General features: G+C 40.5%; 2 protein-coding genes across 3 annotated transcripts in view; both read left to right on the top strand.

Moving 5' to 3' along the window:
• Nucleotides 1–231: 231 nt before the first annotated feature.
• Nucleotides 232–10,128, top strand: hepacam2 (HEPACAM family member 2). Its single transcript, XM_084919497.1, has 9 exons — nt 232–459; nt 4,193–4,552; nt 4,655–4,942; nt 6,118–6,417; nt 7,967–8,092; nt 8,522–8,543; nt 8,639–8,673; nt 9,050–9,123; nt 9,219–10,128. The coding sequence occupies exons 1-9, from the start codon at nt 393–395 to the stop codon at nt 9,327–9,329; spliced, it is 1,383 nt and encodes a 460-aa protein (XP_084775623.1). The 5' UTR covers nt 232–392; the 3' UTR covers nt 9,330–10,128.
• A 3,558-nt stretch (nt 10,129–13,686) lies between these two features.
• Nucleotides 13,687–24,939, top strand: part of vps50 (VPS50 EARP/GARPII complex subunit) — a 117,356-nt gene continuing 106,103 nt past the window's right edge. For both annotated transcript variants that reach the window (XM_084920134.1, XM_084920133.1), the window contains exons 1-2: nt 13,687–13,839; nt 14,336–14,404. In XM_084920134.1, coding sequence (XP_084776260.1) covers nt 13,807–13,839; nt 14,336–14,404 — 102 coding nt within the window. In that variant the 5' untranslated portion in view covers nt 13,687–13,806. The remainder of the gene's footprint in view (nt 13,840–14,335; nt 14,405–24,939) is intronic.

The raw sequence follows: 24,939 nt of genomic DNA, 5'->3' as shown, positions 1-24,939 counted from the left end.
CGGGGGTCTGAAGCAGCAGACAGCTGGTCTAATGTAAAGAAACAGTTTCCATTCTGCTCTTTCACAGTTTTATGTCTCATCTTCCCTTTGATATAGTGCAAATCCTCAACCTGAGGGCAGCTCAGTGTGTGTGTGTATGTGAGAACACACTGTGTTGTCTCTCAGCCATGTGGACCTCTTCGTACTCTTAGGTTCACATGGGAGGGGCCTAGAGCTGCATGCAGGAAAGCCAGCTCCTCTTATTTCCCTGGCAAATGTCACCACAACCAGTCACATTTCTCTCCTCCTCCACCACCACCACCTCTTCTCTTCCATACCTCTCCTCTTCCTCCATCCCTCAGTCCTTGCACTGCCTGTCAGAATTCCCACATATCCCCAGAGGATAAGATGCCATGGAGGCCACAGGAAGAACTGTGCTGTGTGCCTGCTCTGCCTTCTGCCTTCTGTTCATCCTAACAGGTGAGTGCAGCGTGTGTTGAGCTGTCACGACAGGATGTTGTGCTCGAGCTGTCAGTGTTGTGTTGGTGTAGTGATGGCTGCTGCTGTGGTTACTGTGTTTGCTTGGTTGGTATGGTAGAAACTGAAGGGCGAGCTGAGGAAGTTTTCATGGTGTGCAGTAACAAAAATGTTCACTCGCATCGTTGATGTAGTTTGTTTGAGAAACACATTTTCAACATATGTAAACCTTAAAATATGGATCTTTATAGGCACAAGAACTCCATTTAACAACACCCAGAGTGGGGTTTGTGTTTTTCTTTAAAAAGCAAAACTTGGCATTAATATTTTGTAATAATTTGGGAAACTGGTTGACAAGCTTTTTAAACTGAAGAAAATCGAGCTCCCGACGGTGTATTTAAAATCTCAGAGCTGTAAAGTTTTCCACGTAGTCCGTCCTGGTTCCTTTTGCATGTCCTTTCCATACTCATTGCTGCATGACTCTACAGAATTAGCTTTTCTGTTCTATTGTTGGCCGTGAGTAGACATAAAAACAGGGTCATTTGGAAAGAAGAAGTGACCTAGGCCACAGCAGTGTGACTATGAGATAACAAACGTGTAATAGTGCGCGTCGTGTGACCTGATAAAGCCAACAGCAAAATCCCCCTAGTTTGGCTTCCCGTCTACTTTGATGTTTGTATCAACAGCTATCCTTGAGAAGCCCTATTCGTCTTATCTGAAAAAGGACAGAAGATGGTGGCGTTTGGATACGCGCGGTGAGGTGACTCTATTTAGAATCCAAACAACTTGGATGTGTGTGAGGGTGATAAGAGGCAGGTGCTTTTGGGTCTCCACACGAAAGTGTATGTGTGTATGTGGGGGGTAAGGCCACCAAACGAAGCTTCCCTCTCACCTCAGAGTGTTTGTAATCATTGTGTCTGTAATCACCACCACAATATCCATGTTGTTTGGGGACAACAGTGAGGGAGCGGGCTCGGCACACTCCTCCTCGTTCTGCCTTTTCACCGGATCTCGGCTGGTGTAAACACAGACACACTCCTGCTACTGACACACAGACACACTCACACACACACACACCGAAACTGGCCTGCGGTCTTATAAGAATGGGACGTGTCACCGTGGTGTTTGTGCTGCATGCATTATTTAGGACATAACAGCAGACAGTAGATCTATTGTGATGTTCAACATGAGCAAAACATGACAGCTCAGAGGAACAGCAAGGGACATGAGGGAAAATATGGCTTTACAGGAAAAACAAAAGTTTCTCGAGTTTTCGCCCCATTTTTCCTATCGCAATTGCGCAGCATGATGCGTAACACAAACTTAATTAAGTCTTGATGAATTCAAAGTTTACATTTTTTGATCTACAGCCTATAGAAACTGTTATTCACGACCGATCTTCAAGACATTTCTTCGGTGCCGAAAAAAAAGAGAAGATGCACAAACAGAAGCGAGACAAAGACACTCAAGCACAGAAAGAGGAAGTTGAAAGAGATAACTATGAACAAAAACTGTGAAGTTTTCGTGAGTTTGTTTCACAGCAGCACTGCCTACTCACATGCTGCTGCTTAACTCAGCCTGGCATCCAAACGGACTCCATCATTTCACCTCACGTAACTTTAAAATGTCATGTGAACACAGGTCGCAGCACAGATGTAATTCAGTGCATTTTGGAAAGATGTGGACATTTAAAAATGTAAATAAATGACATCATTCATTCATCAGGCTGAGTAAAACCACTCGACCTTCCGGCTGAAGTGGCAGCATGCGCTGGAAAACACTGATAGCTCTATCGGCTGTTTGTGTTTTTCAAGGTTGTCTGTAACTAGTGAACAAACTGCCCCGGCAACCTGCCGCAGCTTTAACAGACCACAAGATGCAATAGATCAGCAGTTGTAGTTACTTCACACAGCTCAAGTGTTTGTTTCGCAACGAGTTGCTATAAAAGAGACAGAGCCTGATCCTCGTCTGGCAACAATGTCACTCCGTAGGGAGTTAGGTCAATATTAACACACAGCAGTTTCAGGACCTGGACACTTTGAAGACTAGGATGCAGATCATTGTAGATTACGCAGACAAAACAGGACTGACTTTATCTTTAAAGTGAAATCTCCTCGATATATTGCATCTATAGCATTACATAATTACAAAAAACAACTTTTTCTTTCAATTTTCTCCAGTTTTTACATTTGAATCCTCCAACAACCCACAAAATGACAATTCTGAAATAAAGCAGTGTCAAATGACAATATCAGATTGTTACCAAGTGCCAGTAATCACTAATGCATGTCATATTTTTCAATTTTGAATGAAAGTATTTTTATCAATGTTAGTGCTCTATCACATGACATGCACAACAGGGTGATAGTGTCAACTTTAAAGTGGGGTACACAGAAAAGCCTATTGTATCATCAGACAGTGCATCTTTTGTAGCATCTCATATATCAGTGTCATATATTGATAACCACAGGCAAAAATATTGTTAAAATGATTTCTTGTCAAACAAAACAGACGATTGTTGCCCGATTTTGCAGTCTCTCTGAGCTCAGTTTGGTTCAGTTTGATCTTTGTCAGTTCCTAATTCAGCTGACATGTTTACATGGAAAAAAAAACCTTTATCAATCCCATCTCCAATTCTTTGATTCCACTACTGTAGCTTTTATTTATTCACAGTTTAAAACCATTTGTTTATTCCATATTTTCTGCTTTTTTCTGACTCCTCATGAAGAGAAAGTTTAAACAGGGGGTAGGTGTTGCTGGTTTGCTCACAGCCAGAGATACGTGCCTGATATGTCCATATTAAGGTTATCTACTCTGAGTGACATCATGCAGACCAAAAAGGGGGAAAAAATGTCAGAAGCTGATTGTTTCAAGCAGTCTGAGTCCTGAGTTTGTGGCTTCAAAGGGTTTACTCTGCACATGGGTTGACTTCATTATTGGAAACTTTGGCCATGCACCAATGTAAGAGTTTAGTACAGAAAACAAGGAAAAGTAAAATCAGTCCAGTTTACAGTGTGAGTGTAGGAAACGCATGGGAAGTCTAAATAAGTTAGCAACTAGCTAGCTATCATAGTGAAGTGTGTAGCAACTAAAACTCCAGAAATAAGCTGTGGAAAAAGTACAAATCTTGCCTCTATAGATGGTGAAATTTATTACTTTGTGCTTTGTGAACAGTTTGTTGCTCAACCTCCAAGTACCCCATAAGCCTCCATCCATCCATTCGCTTCCACTTATCCTTTTCAGGGTTGTGGGGGGCGCTGGAGCCTATCCCAGCTGTCATAGGGCGAGAGGCGGGGTACACCGCAGGGCTAACCATTCGCACTCACTCCCGCATTCACACTTATGGGCAATTTGGATTAATCAATTAACCTATCCCCACAAACTGCATGTCTTTGGACGGTGGGAGGAAGCTGGAGTACCCGGAGGGAACCCATGCAAACACAGGGGGACATGCAAACTCCACACAGAAAGACCCCGGCCTGATGGTGGAATTGAACTCAGGACCTTCTTGCTGTGCGGCAACAGTGCTAAACACCGTGCCACCGTGCTGCCCACCCCATAAGCCTATTGTAGTTTTAATTGTAGACATTAGCTTGCTGGAGTCATCGTGTATACAAAGAGTTTCTCTGTATGAAACATGATGTGTCACATGGACAATCTAACATGTTACCTTTCACTGGTTGTGCAGTAATTGAGTTTTCCTTCATTCCTTCTCCCACCACCTGCATCAACTCAGAGGTCAGCTCCGAACTGATTCACATTGATCCGTCGGTGAGGCATGTCACTGAAGGGGACTCTGTGTTCCTGTCTGTGAAAACCAACTTTTCACCGGACAAAGCAGAATTTCAGGGAACTTGGTGTCACACCGGGATGAGCAGCACCAAGCCCAGGATTTTGGTGACATTCACCAAAAAAAATACAATCTTAAACATGAAGCACCGTGACCACCTCGTCTTCAACAACTCCACCTTTTCTTTGGAAATCAAGAACTTAAACAGAAAAGATGAAGGAGATTATCACTTGAGCATCAACATAAAGCATGATAACAAACCAGGAGACATTGAGGAGGAGAAAACCATTCGCGTAACCGTAGATGGTGAGTTACATGTTTCTCAGACCTTATCTTTCCCATAATTTAATTTTATTAATTGGCCATTGCTCAGATATTAATTGTATCTTGCCTTCCACCCCCGACTAGTTCCTGTGTCCAATCCAGCCATTGAGAAGAGCCCTTCCTATGCAGTCATTGAGGACAAAGCAAACGTCACCTGGACTTGTTCTGTTGAGAACGGAACAAGAGTTATGTTTAAGTGGTTCAGGGATAATGTTGCACTGGGTCCCAGTGACAGATACCACTACTCCCAAGATAACTCCACACTGTTAATCAGCCCTGTGAGAAAAGAGGACAAGGGAAGTTATCACTGTGTGGCCAGCAACCCGGTCACCCGGGGCCAACACAGCAGGGCTGTGGAACTCAACGTCTACTGTGAGTAGCTGTAGCTTATTCTTCGGTTTCTGAACCCTGTAATGACTGTGTTCACGTCTGAGAGCTGCTTTATAAAGGTTTTTATTTCATAGAAACAATTAAAAATCTAAAATGTCACATATGTGTTCCTGTACTCATCCTAAACCTTGTTGTTTTCTCTTCTCCAGAATAGCTGGAAGTGTTGGGTCATGTGTAAATTTTAGTGAGATCAGCCTACTTACTATCAGCTTAAAAACAAACAAAAAAAAAACCATGCGCCTGTTATGGGGTGGTATTTGCATGGGAGCAGACTTATCTCACAGAGCTCCTCTGTTCTACTATAAACGGCGTAGATGCACTGATGCACTGACTTTATTGGATGTGCCAGTATGAGGCTGAACTGAGAACGTACTGCATGCGTAATTTTTCCTGGGTATTCGTTTTAATGCATTTAAATTTTTACAAAACAGACAACTTTGTATTGAAGCGTGACAAAAGAAAGGCGTCGTAGGTTTCGTCTACAGCTTCCTGCACTTTTTTACCTCCACCTCTTTAGTCTTGTGTGTTGTTCTCATCTTGGCGGTGACATCATTTTTGTTTGCATAGGCAGATCGTGTTTGTGTTTCAACCTGCAGGAAGCACTCTTGGTTTCTTTCAGTTTTACCGTATTGAGTTTCTAGTAAAGCTGGTCTCCTTCTAATGTTTGCTTTCACTGGAAAATACAATAAAAAACCAGCTGATAGTGAACTGGGCTGTTTGCTACTAATAGCTAATTGCTACTACAGTAATTCTCGTTTAACAGATAATTTTCTTATTTAACAGTTAGGTTTTATCTAAAATGTATATTAATATGTTTGTGAATAATATGCTTGACTGTGTTGGAAAAAGACAATTTTTATTTTAAGTTAGAGTAGTGCGTTTTCTCGACAGCCCACGTTCAGTGCTGTGCTCGTCCACCCCCGCCTCACCTAGGTCTCAGTGTTCTCCACTGGCACTGTCAACATACCCACCCGTATTTATCCCACTACTCCGTGTACAGACCTGTGACCTTGTATTTAGAAACTCACTTTTCTTACCCTGCTTTCCTCCGCTACCCAATCATGCCTTAGAGCTGGACGGTTCATGAAAATGACCCACAAAGCAACATCTCACCAGCAAACTGTCATGTTTTTCTCACTCTCCACCGGCCCACACAGATGGCCCTTACAACCTTGAGGTGAACTCTGTCCAGGGCCTGCGCACAGGGGAGGTGTTCACCATCAACCCTGGGGAGCTGGTCTTCTTTGAATGCCAGGCTGACTCCAACCCACCTAACAGCTATGTGTGGATCTCCAAGACCCGCAATGCAACTCAGATTGTCACAGAGGGCCCTCGGCTAGAGGTGCGCTCCTACAGACTGGCCCAGGCTGAAGAGTACCTTTGCCGTGCCTTCAACAACGTGACGCAGAAGCAGGACGAAGCCCAGTTTACTCTGGTGGTGGCCAGCTTGGGAACAGGTGGGTAGAGGGTGGAACATGGCAAGAGGGAGCAGAGCGTGGGTAGGTTTTGGGAATCCTCTGAGATAAACACTCTGCAAACAGTGTGTCACGCCAAACGCAGAAGAGCTGGGTGAGCGTTTCGAGATAATCCTTGCCAATGATAAGCACTGACCACCTTTTGGGAACAGTTGGGGAGATAAAATACTATAACTGGAGCATTACACTGCATAAAAGCTAACAAGTCAGACCAGGTTATGGCTATAATGAAATATACAGTACATTATTATAAAACTAAGGTTATATCTGTGTTTCTAGGCTCCAGTACCTGCAGCATGTATTTAAGTTCAGTGGCTGGGAAAGTAAACACTGGATAACAGCTGTTATGTTTGTTGACAAGGTTTTATAGCATATGGAGTTTCTGTGTGCTGAATGCAACATTAATATGTTGCCTGGGTGATACTGAGAAAGGGACATTTATGATTACTGCTGATACTGGCTGATTTAACACGTTGTTTAAGGAGTCAACAGATGCCCTTTTTTTATTGACATTGAAATCTTTTATGAACCCTACCAAATTTCTTTCTGATGATTACAGTTTTAAAATTCAAGCATTTTACAGACATGTTAGCCACTGTGGAAGGCTATACCATCGACTGTCTGTAAAAGAAGATGATTTATTTATGTATTTATTTTGGCACCTGACCTGATCATATTTAGATAAATTGTGGATAAGAGAGTGTAGTTCCACATTTTCAGCTGATGCTTGCTAGCTTGGTTAGTTAGCATTGTACCTTGGTTAGGTTAGATACCTGCTAATTAATGGTAACACATAAATAAAATTGGTTTAATTTCTCAAGAAAAATAAAAAACAAAATTGACCACAGCTTAAACACATTGCAACAAACAATAGTTTCCAGGAAACTGTTATAAATGTCAAGTTCAGTAACTTAATTTAGCTAAAGTGCTACCTAAAAGACAGCTAGCTAAATACCGTTAGCCTTTATCTTAACTCACTGGCTACTAAAAAAACCATCATACATAAGATTTAACACATTTTAAACTGAAAAGTAAATTTTCACTAAAGCCTTTGTTTGCTTGTTTTTGTAGCCGACTTCAATATCCCTGAGATATCTCACTGCAAGACACAAAAGCACGATTTCAATAACACATCTCAGCTTTTCTATGTGATAAACAGATGCTGCTTCAGTAAATGAAAGAAAACGTTACAAAAAACGTTCTTTTAGCTCATTGGCCAGAATGTCCTGTATTCATAAAATGTACATAGTAAATAGTGAAAAAAATAACATGAACATTGCAATTTAATTGTTTATCTGTTAGTTAATTACTTTGTTGAAGTATAAAGGGCCACTGCACAGGAATCTTAAATTTGGGAAAACTATGAAAATAAAGTTTACGTTTTCCAAAGCTGTCCAGTGGGCCAGGTTGGGGGGCCGTTTTTTGCCCCCAGACACCAAGACCAACTTGTTAACTCTGTCATTCCTACAAAACTGGCTTACTTTCAAATGTGTGTTCATGTATCATTCATGTGACTGTTGTTCATTAACAGGGAAAGAGAAGCACACCCAAGAGGGTAACTCTGTATCACCGCTGGCAGTCATTACTGTCTGCTCTTTTTTTGTCATTGGCCTTATGCTGCTGTTCTTCCTCAGGAGAACCTGTCATCCAAAGAGAGGTTAGATACTGTTTTCTTCTGTTGCTTTGGGAAGCACTTTTTTTACAGAACCATATTTGCTTTTAATCCCTGTGAGTTCAATCTTTCTTTCCCCCTGGTTTCCGAGCTCTTGAATGTGGAATTTAATAAACCTTTTCCACAGCAGTCATTTTGACTTGAAATGTAATTAGAAATGGTATTAATAATGTCATTAGTAACACCTGTGTTTGCCTACTTTTTCATGTGGAAAAAACAAAAACAAACAAAAAAAAAAGAAAATGTTACTGGGAAAATGTAAATGACTTGCAAATGTTAGATTAAAGGAAACAAGGGCAAAGTAACTTCTTTATTTGAGGAAGTGAAGGTCACATTTGTTATGCTGTTGCTTGCGTGCGTGACTTTATATTTTTCTCTCTTTCTCATTCCCGTTCCCCTCTCTTTTATCACCAGTGCTTATGAGCATTTACAACAAGTAAGAACCTTTATTATGAAATTAATTCAAAAATCTACCATTGTGTCTTTTCCCCACATAAGCTTCAATTAACATTTTTATTTGTTTCTGAGCAGACCATTTTCAGAGCAGAAACGACCACATCGTTCAGGTAAGCGTCTTTTTTGTTCACAGATTATTCATTTTTCCCTCTTACTGTCAAAAACATTAATTATTAGTGATCCCCGCATAATCACTCTCATATTTATTTATACACATGCATTATATCATATTTAACAAGGAACTGGATTGTAAATATTAGATGAACAGGGCATTTACTGGACAAATCAGCTTCAAAAAAGCAACTTAACTTACCTTAACTCAAACAAGATAAGGAGAATTTAATTCAGATTAGAGCAGTTTTATGTTTTTAGCTTTATGACATCATATAATTTACCATGCCATTATAAAGTCTGACAGGGATTAGACATTAACAGCTGTACTGTAGCAAATGTTTTGCTCTGATTTATCAAAATGTGTATCAACAGGTCACGAGGATGCAACCGAGGACTTTGGCATCTACGAGTTCGTCTCCATACCTGGGAAGACGGAATCTACACAGGTATTTTCACAACCAACGAAGTGGCAACACTAATTTTGTCCAAAATCCTTTGTTTTTATAATGCTTTTAATTTGCCCGTACGACTAATCCACCAGGCATCGTGCAGATCTTTGGCTCGTCTCGAATCGATTCAAGATATGCATACTACCATCTACGATGTGATCAGACACGTTCCTGAAACTCCAAGTCACAGTTTGCTGAAGTAAAGTCTGGCTGGAGAACAGAGATGGAACTTTAAATGGTTTAACTTGAAGACTTCCTTGTAGCTTTATTCTCTTAAGTCTCTGTTATCAAAGCCTGAAGCACTGGTTTTGGTGGCCTGGTTTTTTGCACAAGGGATGAAGGAGACTTGTGGGATTACACAACCTGATAGTGCACTGCTGTTGACGAGAGTTTTGGACGGATGTTAAGTGTATTTTGCTGACATTGGTGTGAAATGAAAATGTATGTTCAGCTCATTTTTATTTTTTCTGTGAAAGCATAACTGAAGTTAAAAACCTTTGTTTTCTGTTTTAAGGTGAAGATTATATAAAACTAAGCAAATTAGAAGTATTCAGTTTTAGCTTATTTTGAAGATTTTCTGATGCATCCAAGGTGCCGAAATTGCCACATTCCTTGATTTACTATTTAAAATCTCGATGAAAAAAAAAACATGAATATTATCATTTTAATTTAGCGTTCCCTGCTGACAGAGTATATTTTGTGAGAAGTGTTATAATTAATGCAGTACGAAATATATATTCAGGTTAACTGTAAATATTGTACATGAATTATCCAGCAGATTCTTTATACATATTATTCTATTCCTATGTTTCACTCTAATCTATTTATTCCTATTAAAACTTTCAGCCCTGCTTCCCCAAATGTAGCATTTTCTCTATTCTCATAATGGACACAATGAAATGCTCAATGAAAAGACAATGATAAGGAATTCGTAATTCATTATTGTACAGTTTGCATTCACATGTTTGTTTTGTACTTTATTAAAAATATAACTGTTTACTACTCTGGTCAATTGGAGTATGCGCTGTTTGCTGACATCAAACAAGGACAATGTACTCTAATCTGCGAATTCTGCAATTATGTCCGTATTTTTGCTTTAGTTTGCCTTTTTTTTTTTGTAAAAAGGCAAAAGCAGTAATGGCTTGAAATGAACATTTGTTCTTTCACACTTCCTGGAAAAAAAGAATAGCTGAAGCCAGCAAAGCTGTCAGTTGTTCTGTTGCTTCACAGTCCGTCTTTGTCTGATGTCTTGGCTGTAATCTCTCTCCTCGCAAGAGTTGTGCTTTCAGTCCCAACACTGCCGCAGAGCGCTAGCTTCTTTCAGCCTCGCTGTATTGGTATGCTGTGTACCTGATAGAGATAGGCAGCGACAGACGGATGGTTCAGCATGTGGCATAGTGCCCTCCACCTGCTCCCGCTGACACCTTGTCACGAGTAGATAGAAACGGGTGTGCGCTTGCTCCTGTTTGTGTGCGCACGCATACATATATGTGTTGTGGACAGAAGAAGAAATACAGAAATACAAATAAAGGGTCAAGCGTGGAGAGAAAGTCAGAAGTAGAGTGATTCATTTAGAAAGCGGAGGCCAAATTTTTATATGCAGCTCATTAGAAATGCTCCAAGTTTGCCAACCTTGGAGAGTGAATCACGTAAAGGAACTATTATGCAGCTTATTATCACCACACTGTTGTATACTCATTGTGTGGTATCATGCTGAGTGCATCTTTTCAGTGTGTGAAATGCTATAGCACAAAATGCTGGCTACTATAGTAAATTATTATCAAACTGTAGTTGTTTCTTTTTTACGCCATGAACATTAAAAACCAAAAAAATCTAAGTCTAGAACTCCTGCTGAATTCTAAGGTGTGACATATCACGACGCTCTCCTGCATAACAACAAGTTGTTTATTAAATCTTGGTCTAATTTTAGCTGTTGAACTGACCGGCCGAGTGTGCTGTGTCTTTGTGGTGGCATCTCCGGGTAGGGGTTGCCATCTGTTCCGTCTCAGTGTATACTTAAAGGGAGGCTCCACACTGTGGATGACTGCCTGACAAACAACAGTGGAGTAAATTCACCTAAGGAGAGTGACCTCACCTTCATTTGACTGGGAAATAGCCTGAGGCATCATTAACCAGGAACTAGAGCTCACAGTGCCTGCTGTGTGCAGCACGCTGCCTGCTTTTAACCAAGCACAGCCCGACATAAAACCTAAGGGGGCAATTACAAAGCAGGCTGAATAGGTCTGTGTGTGCTGTTTTGGGAATGATTTGGAACAGTTTGCAATGCAGAGCCTGGCATAACTGCTTGCTTGGCAGAGATGGACCTGCGTGGCAGTGAATCTGTGGTGACAGCGGGCAAATTCTTGGTCATGAAAGGAAATGTGCTGCGCTAAGGAAAGCCTGCTTTATTGTGTTAACCTGTATGTATATAATGTGTATAATACAGATATACAGACAGTGGCTGTAGAATTAAAAGGAAATTCTACTTTATTCTTGGGAATAAAACAAACCCTGGAGCTGTTCGGAAACCGGCCCATGTGTTGTACTGATAATAACTTCAACATTATCACACACCTTATATTTTATTCATTAATTGATTTAATTGAATCATTAGCATAGAAACATGTGTATAGGTTAATATGTAAGGCGTGCACATTAATGTGTAAAAGTCTTGATCCACCCCTCATTCCTTTATATTTTTCTTCTTTTCTTCCAGACGTTCTTGTCATTTTTTAGAGTCCTTTTGAGCAATAGTTCTTCAGGCTTTCTGAGGGTCTTTCAAAGGATTTCTTTGGACATTGGCTGCTTTTTCACTCATTTGCAGTGTTGTCCTTCAACCATTTGTTTGCTTGTTAGGCCACTTAACACTGACCTATGATTAATTTATGATTCAGACATATTAAACTCAATAGATGAACCAGTGTTGTGTCTGCACATAGCACACAGCTTAGCTTAGAACAAGTCCTTAATTTTATCTTTAGGCACTTTGTTACTAGCAGACTAGGCTAAAAACATCATTTGCTCCCATTTCTTTTATTGAGTCCATTAAAAATGTCAAAGACAACACAGCTGACAGACATAAAGTAGTATTTTTGCACCAACAAGGTGATTCCCAAAGAGCTGTCAGATGAAAATTTGGCACATCTGGATGATCTGCAATGAGAAAACTGAACAAGTGGAGGAAGTGGAAGGCCTAAAAATTGTTTACAGCAGATGAACATTTGAAAGTCATGTCAATAAAATAATTAAAAATAAAATTAGCAAAGACCTGACACAGGACCTGACAGTTGCTCTCTGGCTCTCAGAGATGGTCTCAGTGGAAGGGTGATCGTCAAGAAGCCATTCTTGAGGAAGTGCAACAAAGAGAAATGACTGAGGAATGCCAAATTACACAAGACCTGGACTGGAAATCAGTGGCAACAGGTTTTTATGGAGTGATGAATCCAAATCTGATCTTTATTCATATTGTTGTCAATATGTATGCAGGAGGTACCACAGTGAGTGTCCACAGCCATCTGTAACAAAAACAAGCAAGCAGGAGAGGGTCTGTCATGGTTTGAAGCATTATTTAAGGCTGTGGTGCTGTGGATCTTTGTCAAAATTGATGGAATTATGAACACAGAAAAGTACAGCCATTGATCTGCCGTGCAACATGGTGGAATGAAACACATTGGTGAAGATTTCATGTTTCAGCATGGCAAGTACCCCAAACACTCTGCTGGTGCAGTAAAAGCAAACCTGGAGAGAGAAACACACAGTGAAACACTATCAGTCACAAAAAGAGCTTTGAATGTCATTCAGACAGAGGACTATTCCTGATGACTACTTAAAGAAATGACAAGAAAGATTGCTTAAGAGAGTTCACAGTGTGTTGAAGAACAAATGTTTTAATACCAAATATTGACTTTAAGGCTTGTTTGAATTATATAAACCCTATTTTTGTCTTACATACTGGATTTCTATGTATGTTTGCACACGCCTCAATAAACTGCTGCACCTGTTTCCCAGTTTTCCAGCAAAATATAAATAAATGTGGTGTGACTCAAGATTTCTGCAAAGTATTGAATAAATCCATATACAGAGATTCAGCCTAAAGCCATGTAATAGAAAAATAAGCATATGTGTTGCCATGAACGTTAATGATGGCTCAGTTTTATTCCAGTGTCCCATGGCAGCCTCATTTCAGTTTTAGGAAAAACAATACAGCCACTGTGGGTTTTTTGTTTTTTTAATTTGTTATCATTTGCACCCATATTTTCGTTATTTTGGCACAAGGAGGCTAGATGACTGCTGTGTAATATCTCTGTTAGTTTACTACCATCCAGTGGCGTATGGCAGCAGTACATTACTGTAGAGTCAATCTTTGACGCCATGTTTATATTTGATCATATTTTATTTTTTAATTTCATTTTCTCTGTTTATAACAACACGTACTTTGGATTTCATCCAGATGTTTTCATTTTTTATACATGTGAAAAGCCTGACAGGCAAGAGCACAAGCTCTGGCTCTTAAAAAATACATTTCCCAGAAGGCTTTGCAACGTTCTGGTTCCTGCCCTGCCAGTCACGTGAGACTCAACTATGGCTTCCTTCTCGTAGTGATGGAGGTGCACTGTTGACAACAAGACACAGCTGGAGCTTTACTCATTTTTTTAGCCGCTGATACGACTTGGACTTACGATGCAGAAGATCAAGTCTCTTATGGCCCGTCAGGTGAGCACAGCAGGTGTACAGAAACTACGCTGCCGGCTGTTTGTCTCTGACGGGAGCCGGTAGTTAGCATGACAGCCTGCTAAGCTAACTGGCTAATTTGACAGCTCACCGTTTGGTTCATTAAGTGAAACGTTCAGCCAGACTAAGAGCTGTTTCAGTTGTTTGCCTCAGGCAAATAAGGCATGCACATAGCAATTTAGCTCACGCCCCGGTAGTGAGAGTTTAACACAATAACAATAACAACACAATAATGGGAACTGGGCGGATAGAAGGAAGTTCTCAGTTTGCACATGCAGTGGTGTTTGGCAATTGGTCAAAACTGAACACAACAGAGCATATCGCTTTCAGAAATCTGCCCCTCAGTTCCACTTTTTGCTGTATGCAGTAGTGTGCTGATGAAGTTTTGTGACAAGTTACAGATTAAAAATAAAAACACAAAGAGTAATGTTAAAGCTACCTGTTGTTCGTAGTTTTACCTTGGATTTTATTTTGGCAGGGCCTGAAAAGCCCCCAGGAGAGCATGGCAGACCTCAGTCCTGTGGAGAACCTGAGAATCCCGAGCAAGGTAAACTTCAAGTTGAGACTTAGACTGCAGCTGTCTGGTTTGATGTGCTGTTTGATGCATGGACAGTGTTCATCATAAAATCAAAGTTTATCCATCTACCACTTTGTGAGTAGATGCTTATCTTAATAGTTTTGCTGACAACTTTTAAAAAGCTGCCATATTTTATTGTTTTCGAGCCACAGTGAACGCCATCAGGGAGGGATTGTTTTAGCACTGTTGTTGGACACAGCTGCAAGTTGTAACACAGACCCTGAGTGATGTATTTGTCATTACCCAGAGTCAGCACTCATGTTAGTAGTAATGGCACCACAAGGCTGTCAGTATTACTAGAGATTTAATTTGTTAATGAATGTGTTGATGATTCATTAGCTATACACTGGATTTCATTTTTTTGTGCTTTATCTAAACAGCAGTTGTTATATTACAGTTATGCACTACTGAAGGCTCCTGTTTATATCAGTTAAACAGACTTTATGTCAGTGCTCCTCACCCTACTCAATTTGTGATGCAGACACTGTTATAAGAGTATTTGAACATTTCTGGCATGACAGCGTTTCAAATTGCACTCAGTCATGCTTGGTCACAGGAAGCGTTTGTCACTATCCCCTTTGCACAAATTCAATTCGTCAAGTGTCGACGAAGCAAAAGGCAGAGCGGCTCTATTTCACGTTTAGTTACTTACATTCATTCCTAGCATCACTGTGGCTTTTCACTGTAGTGATGACCTTCAATAAATGACTCTGAGTACAGTTTTGTTACTCTATTTGTTCACAGCGCTGGGAGATATGAGCCAGGTCGACTGAACAAGACGTTTAACCTTTCTGGTTGTTGAACACTTAGCGTTTACGTTTTCTTTCTGTATGGTATGCTGTGCTGATGTAGCGTGTGATTATTTTCTGCTCAGGCTAATGCTGTGCTGTGATAGATGAGACTAAAAAGAGAGTGCATTTTTGTCAGTTCACCAGTGGCGGTTAGGAAAGATTAAGCCGACTGAATTTTAAAATCTGCTTCCAGATTTTAAGTGTCTGATAATATATATATATATATATATATATATATATATGAAATCTGCCCCTCAGTATGAGCTTATGCGTCTAATTGAAAGAAGACTGCGTCTTCAATAAAGATTTCAGGGTTTGTTTGTTTTTTCAATGGGCACCTCTGTCTCCTGGCCTTGGTGTCAGGTGACATGGTCAAACTGGATATGCAGTAATCAAACACTTGTTTTGTTTTTTCCTTGCTTGTAACATTCTCGTTTGTCAGTGCTGGACTGAGGATTCTGTGCAAGACCTATCACACCTGCTTTATTTGCCTTATGTGTTATGAAGCAGTAAGGATAATAAGACCGAAGTAATGGCTTCTGTGGATGTGTTCATAAGGATGTGTGAAATGTAAGCAGACAGTATGTCGCTGTCCATCACCTATTAGGTTGCTCTTGTGTGTGCACTGCAAATACCTGCCTGTTGTGTATTGAACATACACACAGGGCATCATTGTTTGTTGGCTTTATACTTTGGCTTCATTTACTTTGCTTTCATTAACGTGCTGGACCTCTCAGCTTACAGGAAAATAAGATGGGGCCACGACACAAGCCAGGCTTCATGTAAAAGTAGTCCTCCTTCATTACAGGAGAAATAGTCCTCTGCAGGAGTGAGACCGAGGTGCTATGATCATTTTGAGAAATACTGAGATCATGATTATTTAATACGTCATAACCCAGTTAAAATTAAACTTCCTCCATTAACATGATACTGACACCCACTGATTGGAACCATAGCTGTGTTTCAGTATTTTCTTTACCCATGAGTCACATCGTTTATCATCCTTCACATGCTGTGAAGTTTGAGGGTTTGAAAGCAAGGTCAAGATAAATGTGCAGTAGTCGGTCTGTGGCTGTGGCTTATCTCTCTTTTGTAGTATTTAAATGGAAGGACAGCCATTCAACACATTCATCAATAATGAAAGTGCCTGTTTGTTTCAGTCTGGCAGTGGTGGGTTAACAGTCTGAAACAGGGTCATGACCTCATTAAATGGGCTAAAAAGTATTTAGAGGCAAGTTTGTTTGTTTGATTTTTTTAATTTATCAGTTTGACTTTTTTTTAGTGATTAATAGAGGTTATTAAACTTTAGATGGATGGTCCTCATGTGAGATGCTTGGGGATCAGTGTTATTTTACAGGGGTAGTGGAAATGGGTGTTTTAGGTTATTTGAATGTTTTGCTATATTGTTGCAATGAAAAATTACAAGATTTGCAAAACCCTTTAAAGATGTCGGAAGCTTGTCTTTTGATTGGTAAGCCATAAAAGGGAAAAAATAAATCAGCTACGTCGGGGGCGGTATTTTCACTTTCTTTTTGTTTTTTTTGCAGGGACGCAGGTGTCAGGCTGATTATGTGCACATACGGAGGTCAGACTCTTGGCAATAGCATCAGTTTACCCTCAGGGAAAGCTATTCTCAAAGAACATCTTATCCCTTTGTTCTCCTGGTGCTGTGTACCTAACACCTTCTACAAACATGTAAATCTGGGTCACAGCGAGACATGCGTCTAAAGTTAACAAGTTACAGTCTGTTTGAGATGCCAGTGTGATGCCACCTCAGTGTGATGAGTAACAATTTAAAGCTATGACTCAACAGTAGAGTCACAGCATTCGAATAACAGAGATCTTGAGTGATGTCTTTGTTATTGTTCAAGGTCTGTGTTATTTTATCTGCCATGGTAGGAAGATTTTTACCAAAGCCTTTGTAGCAGAGATCGGTAACATGCTTTTGGCTTCATTGGGCAAACAATAGTAATCATAACCTATTAGCATATTTTAGTTCAAGACGTCCTCATGTTGGTTTTGTTTTCTTCACTGATACGCTAGATCAGATGAAAGAAGTGATCCTTGAAAGGTGTTTGAAAAGCAGGTAGTGTGTTCAGAGGATTCTCGCTGTATTTCTTGGGACAGTTAATTTCTACAGTACATGGTGTCACCTAAATTACTGAATGATCAGAGCTACCCGCTGTTGCTTACGTGACTTGAAGTTGTGCAAGATGGATTGTTTTGTTTTGATCTTGCTGATCTCATGAGAGTCCAGCTGCCTCGCAAGGTAATGTGTTTTCAGGCTTTATTAGATCTAGCCTTTTAGGAGTGACTTTACAATTACAGATCTTTCCAGACCCCATCAAAAAAAAACAGACAGAAAAGATAAAAGATGGAGGTAGCTACTGTGATGTCATCCACTGGTTTTTGAAGTCCTGTTTGCTCATCCACTAGCATCCAGTGGAATATGCTCCGTTTAAAAACATAGTTGACCAAGATTTACTCTCCACAGTGTCTTTTTTCCCTCCCTGATCCTGGTTCTGCTGGAGGTTTCTTCCTGTTAAAAGAGATTTTTTCCTTCCCACTGTCGCCAAGGTTTTGCTCATAGGGGGATGGATGTCTGAGGGTTTTACTTATTGTAGGATCTTTATTATAGAATATAAAGCGCCTTGAAGTGACTGTTGTAAATATGGTAAATGGCCTGTATTTGTATAGCGCTTTACTAGTCCCTAAGGACCCCAAAGCGCTTTACACAACCAGTCATCCACCCATTCACACACTGGTGATGGCAAGCTACTGCACGCACTGACAGAGTTGCCGGACACTGGCGCCACCGGGCCCTCTGACCACCACCAGTAGGCAACGGGTGAAGTGTCTTGCCCAAGGACACAACGACCGAGACTGTCCAAGCCGGGGCTCGAACCGGCAACCTTCCGATTACAAGACGAACTCCCAACTCTTGAGCCACAATCGCCCACAATGTGCTATATAAATAAAATTCAATTGAATAGACTTAATTTTTTATTCATGTGACCTAATATGAGGCACTCAGCCCATAATTACATTAGGAAAGTTTTTACAGAGGTAAAGTGAAAAAGCAGTTTTCCCATAAACTTCTACAGGATCTTTTTGCAACCACAGCTATCGCCCTCTGGTGGCTTTCAGATAGAATGCAGGTTTACTTAGTTACTTAGTTTATTTTTCTGGCCCGGAAGCTATATTAGTGTTGTTTTTGGATGCAGTGAATTAAGCAGAGGCAGTCACATGGACTGCAGATTTTAGCATACCATGGATACCAGAATTTGTCTGCTGAATAAAATGGGAAAAAACTGCAGTAGGTGGGCTGTTTAATTTCAGATGCATACTGAACAAGATACTTTTGGCTGCTCCCTTATTCACACAAACACACACACACACACACACACACACACACACACACACACTCTCACGAGAATTAAATGGCTCTAAGCCCTCAAGCTATTTTTTTTAACAACTTTGATGTTTTTTATTCTTTTTTTTTAATCTCAGTGTTCCTAAGCTGCTTTGTGGCTTGTCAGTAAAAACAAGCCAACCTTCCACCCCTGTCCAATCCTTTCTGTTCAAAGCTGTTGTCTCTCTGTGAGTCACTGTTAAGAGGTTTCTTTGAAGGGGCTGTCAGGTTTTTTTTTATCTCTATTAAGTGATTGCAATGATAACAAAGCCTAGAATAAAAAATTGGTTTGTTTGTTTGGTTGCATTTATTTATTTCCCTGTTTTTTTCCAGAGAAATGAATAAATGCTGGTTATTAAAAAAGTTTGAAAGTCTCTCAGCCTTAATCACGCTCCTCGAGTGTTGTTTTTTTTGCGATTAAGAAAAATCAAAGATTTGCTTGATGTGCGGATTTAGCTGTTTACTTTGTTTGCATCATGTTGAAATTAATATTAGTAAAGGTTTTTAACTAATTCACCATTTTCTCACCAATTTATGAATAATTTCCTAATCTCAAAGCACCTGATAATGAAAACAATCCTAATTACTCACAGTGTGTTATAGGTTTGGTCATACTGTGAAACTTGTAGGCAGGTAATTTCGGTGTGATTTTGTGATACACTGAAGACAAAATTCAGTTATTTAAACCTATAAAGCTTGAATTATTTTATAATGGCCAGAAATTTTCAGTTTTTTTAAAGTTTTATTGTTTAATGAACATTGTGATAAATTAAAAGAAAATCATATGTTTAATATTTACAACATCTGATTTGTTTGTGTAATTTATTGCTAAAATCTGCAGGTTTTTTCAGGGAAAAAATAAACCGCACCAGTGATGTTAAGGTCTCAAATCCTCATGTATCAAATATTAGACACTTGGTGTTGTAGGATGAGGTTTGCTTTTGAGAGACCAGCAATTTGTTTCCCCAGAAGCCTCGGGCGTGTTCGAGGTAAACAGCATTTCATTCATACAGTAACCATGTCCAACCAGCAGGGGTCACCCTCAACTTACCCATCGCTCATCTTTGCCAGATTTAAAGCTCTCTCCAGGCACACAAAGGAGCACACGTTATCTCCTAAAATTATGGGATTATTGATTGGATAACTACTTCTATTTGCTAGTATTTATTTCCTGAAGACAAGGCTTTGGGATAAATCTGTGAGGAGGGCGTGTTTGATAATCTTTCATTAGTTCACGCAGGATGTCTTGAGGGAGAACACAGCTTATTTTTCCGTTTTATGGCTTCAGGACCCAGTCGGGTTATGTAGATAAGATATTTTGTAATTATTTTCTCAAAAGCCAGATCATGCACTCATACAGTGAAGAAACTGCATGGCATGAAAACAGAGCGCTTCTCGTGCTTTCGGCTGAAAGAGAGTGTTGAATGAAAGGTAGAATAATCACGTACTTCCATGCAGAAATTCAGCTGTCAGCGTTGCCTGGATTGTGCTGGATTGTGCGATCGTGGCTGCGAAAGACAACATTGTTCTTAATGGCAGACGAATACACAGGCGCACAGTTAGTCTTGCGTGCATATACAGCACTGATTACAACGAGGGCGTTTTGATTCGTTCACGTAACGAATGATTCTATGGTGGAGATAATTGGCCCTTCTCTCAGTCTCTACTGTCTTCCATCCCATGTGTCTCTCAGGATTTTCACAAACCTCCTTTTGTTTATTCAATCTTTTTTGTTTTTATCAGCGCTGCTGTGTTTGTTGAGCAGTTATTTCTTTCTTTATTTTGTTGCCACAAGCATGATTTTCCACATTCAACCAGCGCTCCAGTCGAACATATCCCCCTTTGATTCTTGGATAAAGCTTGTAAAACGACCCGCACTTAGGATGCAAATAGATTTCTAATTTCCGCAACGAGATGAAGATTTCATTAATTTGTGGAAGTGGCTGGGCTGGGGGCCGGGGTGGGGGTTGAAGGGCTGTTTGTTTGTCTCTCATTCATCAAAGTGAAATTTGATCAAAGCCTCACAGCGGCTCACGGTTCGGGTTTCTCGTGTGGGCCGCGGGGGCGTTTGTTTTGCTTTGTGCCTGCACGGCGGCAGGCGAAGGGAGGGAATTATTTAACTCACGGCAGACCTTCAGTGAGTCATTCACTTAAAGATGTTTCAAGTTTTGCGGGTCACTGCAGGTGGGAGACTGAGGCAAAGAGAGGGGAAGGAGAAAGACACTGACACAAGGTGAACTGCCTTCGAGTGGCTTCACGGGAGCCACTTCATTGTCTTCTGTTTAGCCCACTCCTCTGCCTTTTTTTGTCTTCTTTCTGCCAGAACTTCTCCTAACAGTGAGTCATCCTCCTCATCCCTCCTCCCTTTTTCACTTTCTCTCATTTGAGCTGATTTCCCACCCACCTTTTTGATGGCGGAGCGTGATCTCCTAACTCTAGCCCTCCTTTCCAGTCTCACACACTCACCCACACATCCCCCTTCTCTCCCCCAGGGGTGGGGGGGCTCCGGCTCGCTCCTTCACCTGATTTAAACACGGCACACTCGTCAGGAGATGGGCGCACTTGAGATTTGCACACTTGCACGGACACACGCATTAAACACATTTCAATGCTCGGTTTGAATCTTCACAGTTGCCTCGTGTGAGTGTATGAAGGGTTTCTCTGTGTGTGTAATTGAATTAGATGAAGCTATATTTTGCTGTGAAATGCTGAAAATTACGCACAGCAGCATCGCCTCATATAAATGTCACTCAGCGAGACACGCTGTCACCCAGAGAAACATATTTAGTTATTTGGGTGGCACACTTCATCACCTAGCTTCATGCTTCTTGCTGATAGGAGCTGGGAACATATTTGGGGTTAGGCAGGTGTGTAACAAGGTTTTCTTGATCAGTGTCTGCTATCTCGAGAAGGTGTATGTTTAACGAAGTATGCATATAAGGGTGTGTATTGAATTTTATATTGCATTTGTCCCATAATTCCATATCCATCCTCGTTATCCCCGAGCTGCTGGTCTATTTTTAGTGCCATTATGCTTTAATGTATCGATCCCACACAAACAAGAAGTTCGACTTAACATAAATGAAGGGCTTCCTCTCAGAATGTACTCACATTACAGAAGATGTGAGTCCTGTGCAATATCACTTAAATGTCAGACGAACCAAAATTGTATCACCTTACAGTAATTGCATTACACTGAGCAGTATGGTATTTGCTCTTTTCTAAAATGAAAATAAACAGTTTAGATTTACTAGGTTAAAGCAGGAACTCTGGGTGATAAAAATAGGTTGACCTTTTATCTGTGAGACTGCTTTGTAGTGTTCCCCACAAACAGATTTTACTTTTATTCATCCATCTGAGAGAACCCCATCCTCATTGCCCTCATTTTAATTTGCGAAGATGACTCACTGCTAACCTGCTAGCCCTGGGCCTCGCTGTCTGACGTTTCCACACCAGCAGGCGAGGGTCAGATAAGCTCCACCGATTGCATCTGGTGATGGTGTAAATGGAGCAGGTGGAAACGTTGCCCAGATTTTGTTTTGCAGATTTGCAGAACAAGGGCTGTCTTTGCTAATTGCACTTCAAGGTGATATAATTAAGACTCCATCCAGTCCACATTACTGGAAAGGAAGTTGATTATTGCTCATAAAGTATAAATAATATTTACATATCAATTAAAAAAATGGTGGAAATGCCTGGCTTCTCAAATAGAGAATTTCAGAAGAGGTTTGAGAGCCACCACCAACAGCCGGCTTCGTATGTCCACCTTTATTTGAGTTAACAGTCTTTCTCAGCTTGGGGGGAAAGTAAATAGTTCCTACAAAGATTTTCTGCCGTTCCTCTGAGCCAATTTTCTTTGTTTCATGTCCTGGAGGTTTTTCTTATTGTTCTTGCTCAGTTCTATTTAAAGTATCCAAAGGATCAGTTAGCTCTAACTCTGACTTATATTTCTGTGTTAAATCTACACTTATAAGTGCGTTACAAACCCAAACCCTTCTGAAACACAACACCTAGCCTGACGTGCACCTCCCTAGAAGTCTTACACATTGCAGACGACACAGGTATAAATGGTGGCAACAGCATTATTCTTGTTCCAGCTTGTTGACCTATGATTGTATCCCCATCTACACCTCAAAGTTCAATAATTAAGTTTGCTGATGACACCTCCATTTAATTTCTAATGAGGATGAAAATGCCTAAGGGTTGATCTGACTGAGTGGTGTAGGGACACATGATCTAGTCTTTAACACCTCCAATACAACAGAATTCATTGAATTCAGGAGGTCTAAGGTCAAGAAACAACATCTCCCACTCCACATACATTGTTGAAATAGTGGAGATTGCATAGAAGTAACCGGGAGTCACCCTCTCTGTGCACTAACACCTCCCAGTTGAGATGAGTGGGCACAATAAGGGCTCTTCTTCCTCAGAAACAGGCCAAACTTTCACAGAAACCGTTGATGAACTTACACAGGAGTACAGAGGAACCATCAACACTGCTGCAGAAAGGAAGGATCTGCATCGAGGGGCGAAGGTGTCTGAGCGCTTTGTTTCTATAGAGCTCTGCACTCACACTACGCCACCAGGATGACGAACAAAGCAGACGGTATCATAAGCAAGGATAATAAACATCCCGGACATTCTTTGTTTGAACCGCTGCCATCCAGCGAAACGGTTCACAACAATAAAAACAAGAACTAACAGACAGTTTTTACCCTGGAGCGATGGCTTCCACCTTCCTAATTTCTGGAAATAGGCTTCAGTACTAGACACACATGCAAACACACACAGTATAGCACTGAGGACATTTTCATTGGCTAACAACACTTTAAACGGACCAGACTGTGTATAAACCTGCTGTTTTTCTCCTCTGTTGCTGAATTTACCACCAACTTTATTTTTATCTAAACTTCCTTACATATTTTTATTTATGTATTGTTTTTTAAGTTAAGACAAATCCAAAGGGAATTCTGTAAATCATGTGTAGTAATGACAATAAAGATCATCCATTCACTGAAAGTCAAGCTTCACCGTTCACAGTCCAAATTTATCTTGGACTGTTCTGATAACAGAATGCGCTCTCACTGTTCGTCAGGCTTCTTTTCATGCAGCACTCATCTTGCAATTTTGTACGGAAGAGCGAGCAAGGTTTTGGACACCGTCCATAGAGGTTGACAAACTCTCTGAGCTGTCACGGAAACTCTGGTGATAACGCTTGTAACAAGACCGAGGCACTTGTTTGTCTGTATTTGAAAGTAGCTCACTGTCTGGCGTTATTTTAGGATGAGCACGTCTCTGTGCTTCTAATTAGTGATATTATTGCTTGCCATATAAGTCATGATTTCCACTGATATCTGGTTGCTCATTTTGGAACTATGTTCCTGCATGCATGCTAATTGGAAATCACAGGTATATTCAATTTTTATTAAATTTAATTTAATATATTAAAAAAAAACTTTCATATATTCTGTGTTTTAAGATGTAAAGTGAAATATTATATTAAAAAAAACAAAACCTTAATTTGATGATTTTAGCTTCTATCTCATGAAATTCTCAATTCTTATGGTCAGTCAAAATAGAGTCCCACTTCTATATAGTATGCTCATTGTCACTCATATTTGGTTGGGGCTCCTTTACCATGAATTACTGTGTGAGTGCAGTGTAGCATGGCGGTGATCAGCTTGCGGCACCGCTGAGGTGTCACTAAAGACCAGGTTGCTTTGATAGCGGCCTTCAGCTTGTCTGTATTTATTGGGCTGGGTGTTTCTCATCTTCGTCTTGACAGCGCCCCGTAAATTCTGTGTAGGGTTCAGGTCAGGTGAGATGGCTGACCAATTGAGCACAGAAATTACACGGTGAGAAAATTATTTGGTGGGAATTTCTGCAGGAACAGGAAATCAGCCTTTATGCTTCATCCAGACTCTTAGATCTTGATTTACAAATAAAATCAATTTGCTGTCATGTTTGGGACAGTTGTAGCCCTTTTCCTGGTGGTGGTTTGATGCACCAGCCACAGTCAAAGTTTCAAAGCTCTCCTACTTTCTTGATTCAATGGTTGTTTTTTTTTGTTTGTTTGTTTGTTTGTTTTTTTATATAACAATTGCTACAAGGCTGCTGACATCTAATTTGCTTGTGCACCTTTTCCTATCACACAGAGAAGGGTGATAGGAGTCAACTTTCCATTAATATGCTTGCAACCAGCCAGGCTTTTCAGCAGTTACCTTCAGCGGTGATTGTCATCTGGACAATTGTCCAGTCAGCAGTGTTTACCATGAGTGTGGCTGTGTGTGGGGAACCAGACT

Source organism: Perissodus microlepis, chromosome 22, assembly GCF_051167445.1.
Source record: "Perissodus microlepis isolate ML-2025 ecotype Zambia chromosome 22, ASM5116744v1, whole genome shotgun sequence".
Classification (NCBI taxonomy): Eukaryota; Metazoa; Chordata; class Actinopteri; order Cichliformes; family Cichlidae; genus Perissodus; species Perissodus microlepis.
Note: the sequence above shows the minus strand (reverse complement) of the source record. Positions and strands in the feature narration are given on the sequence as shown.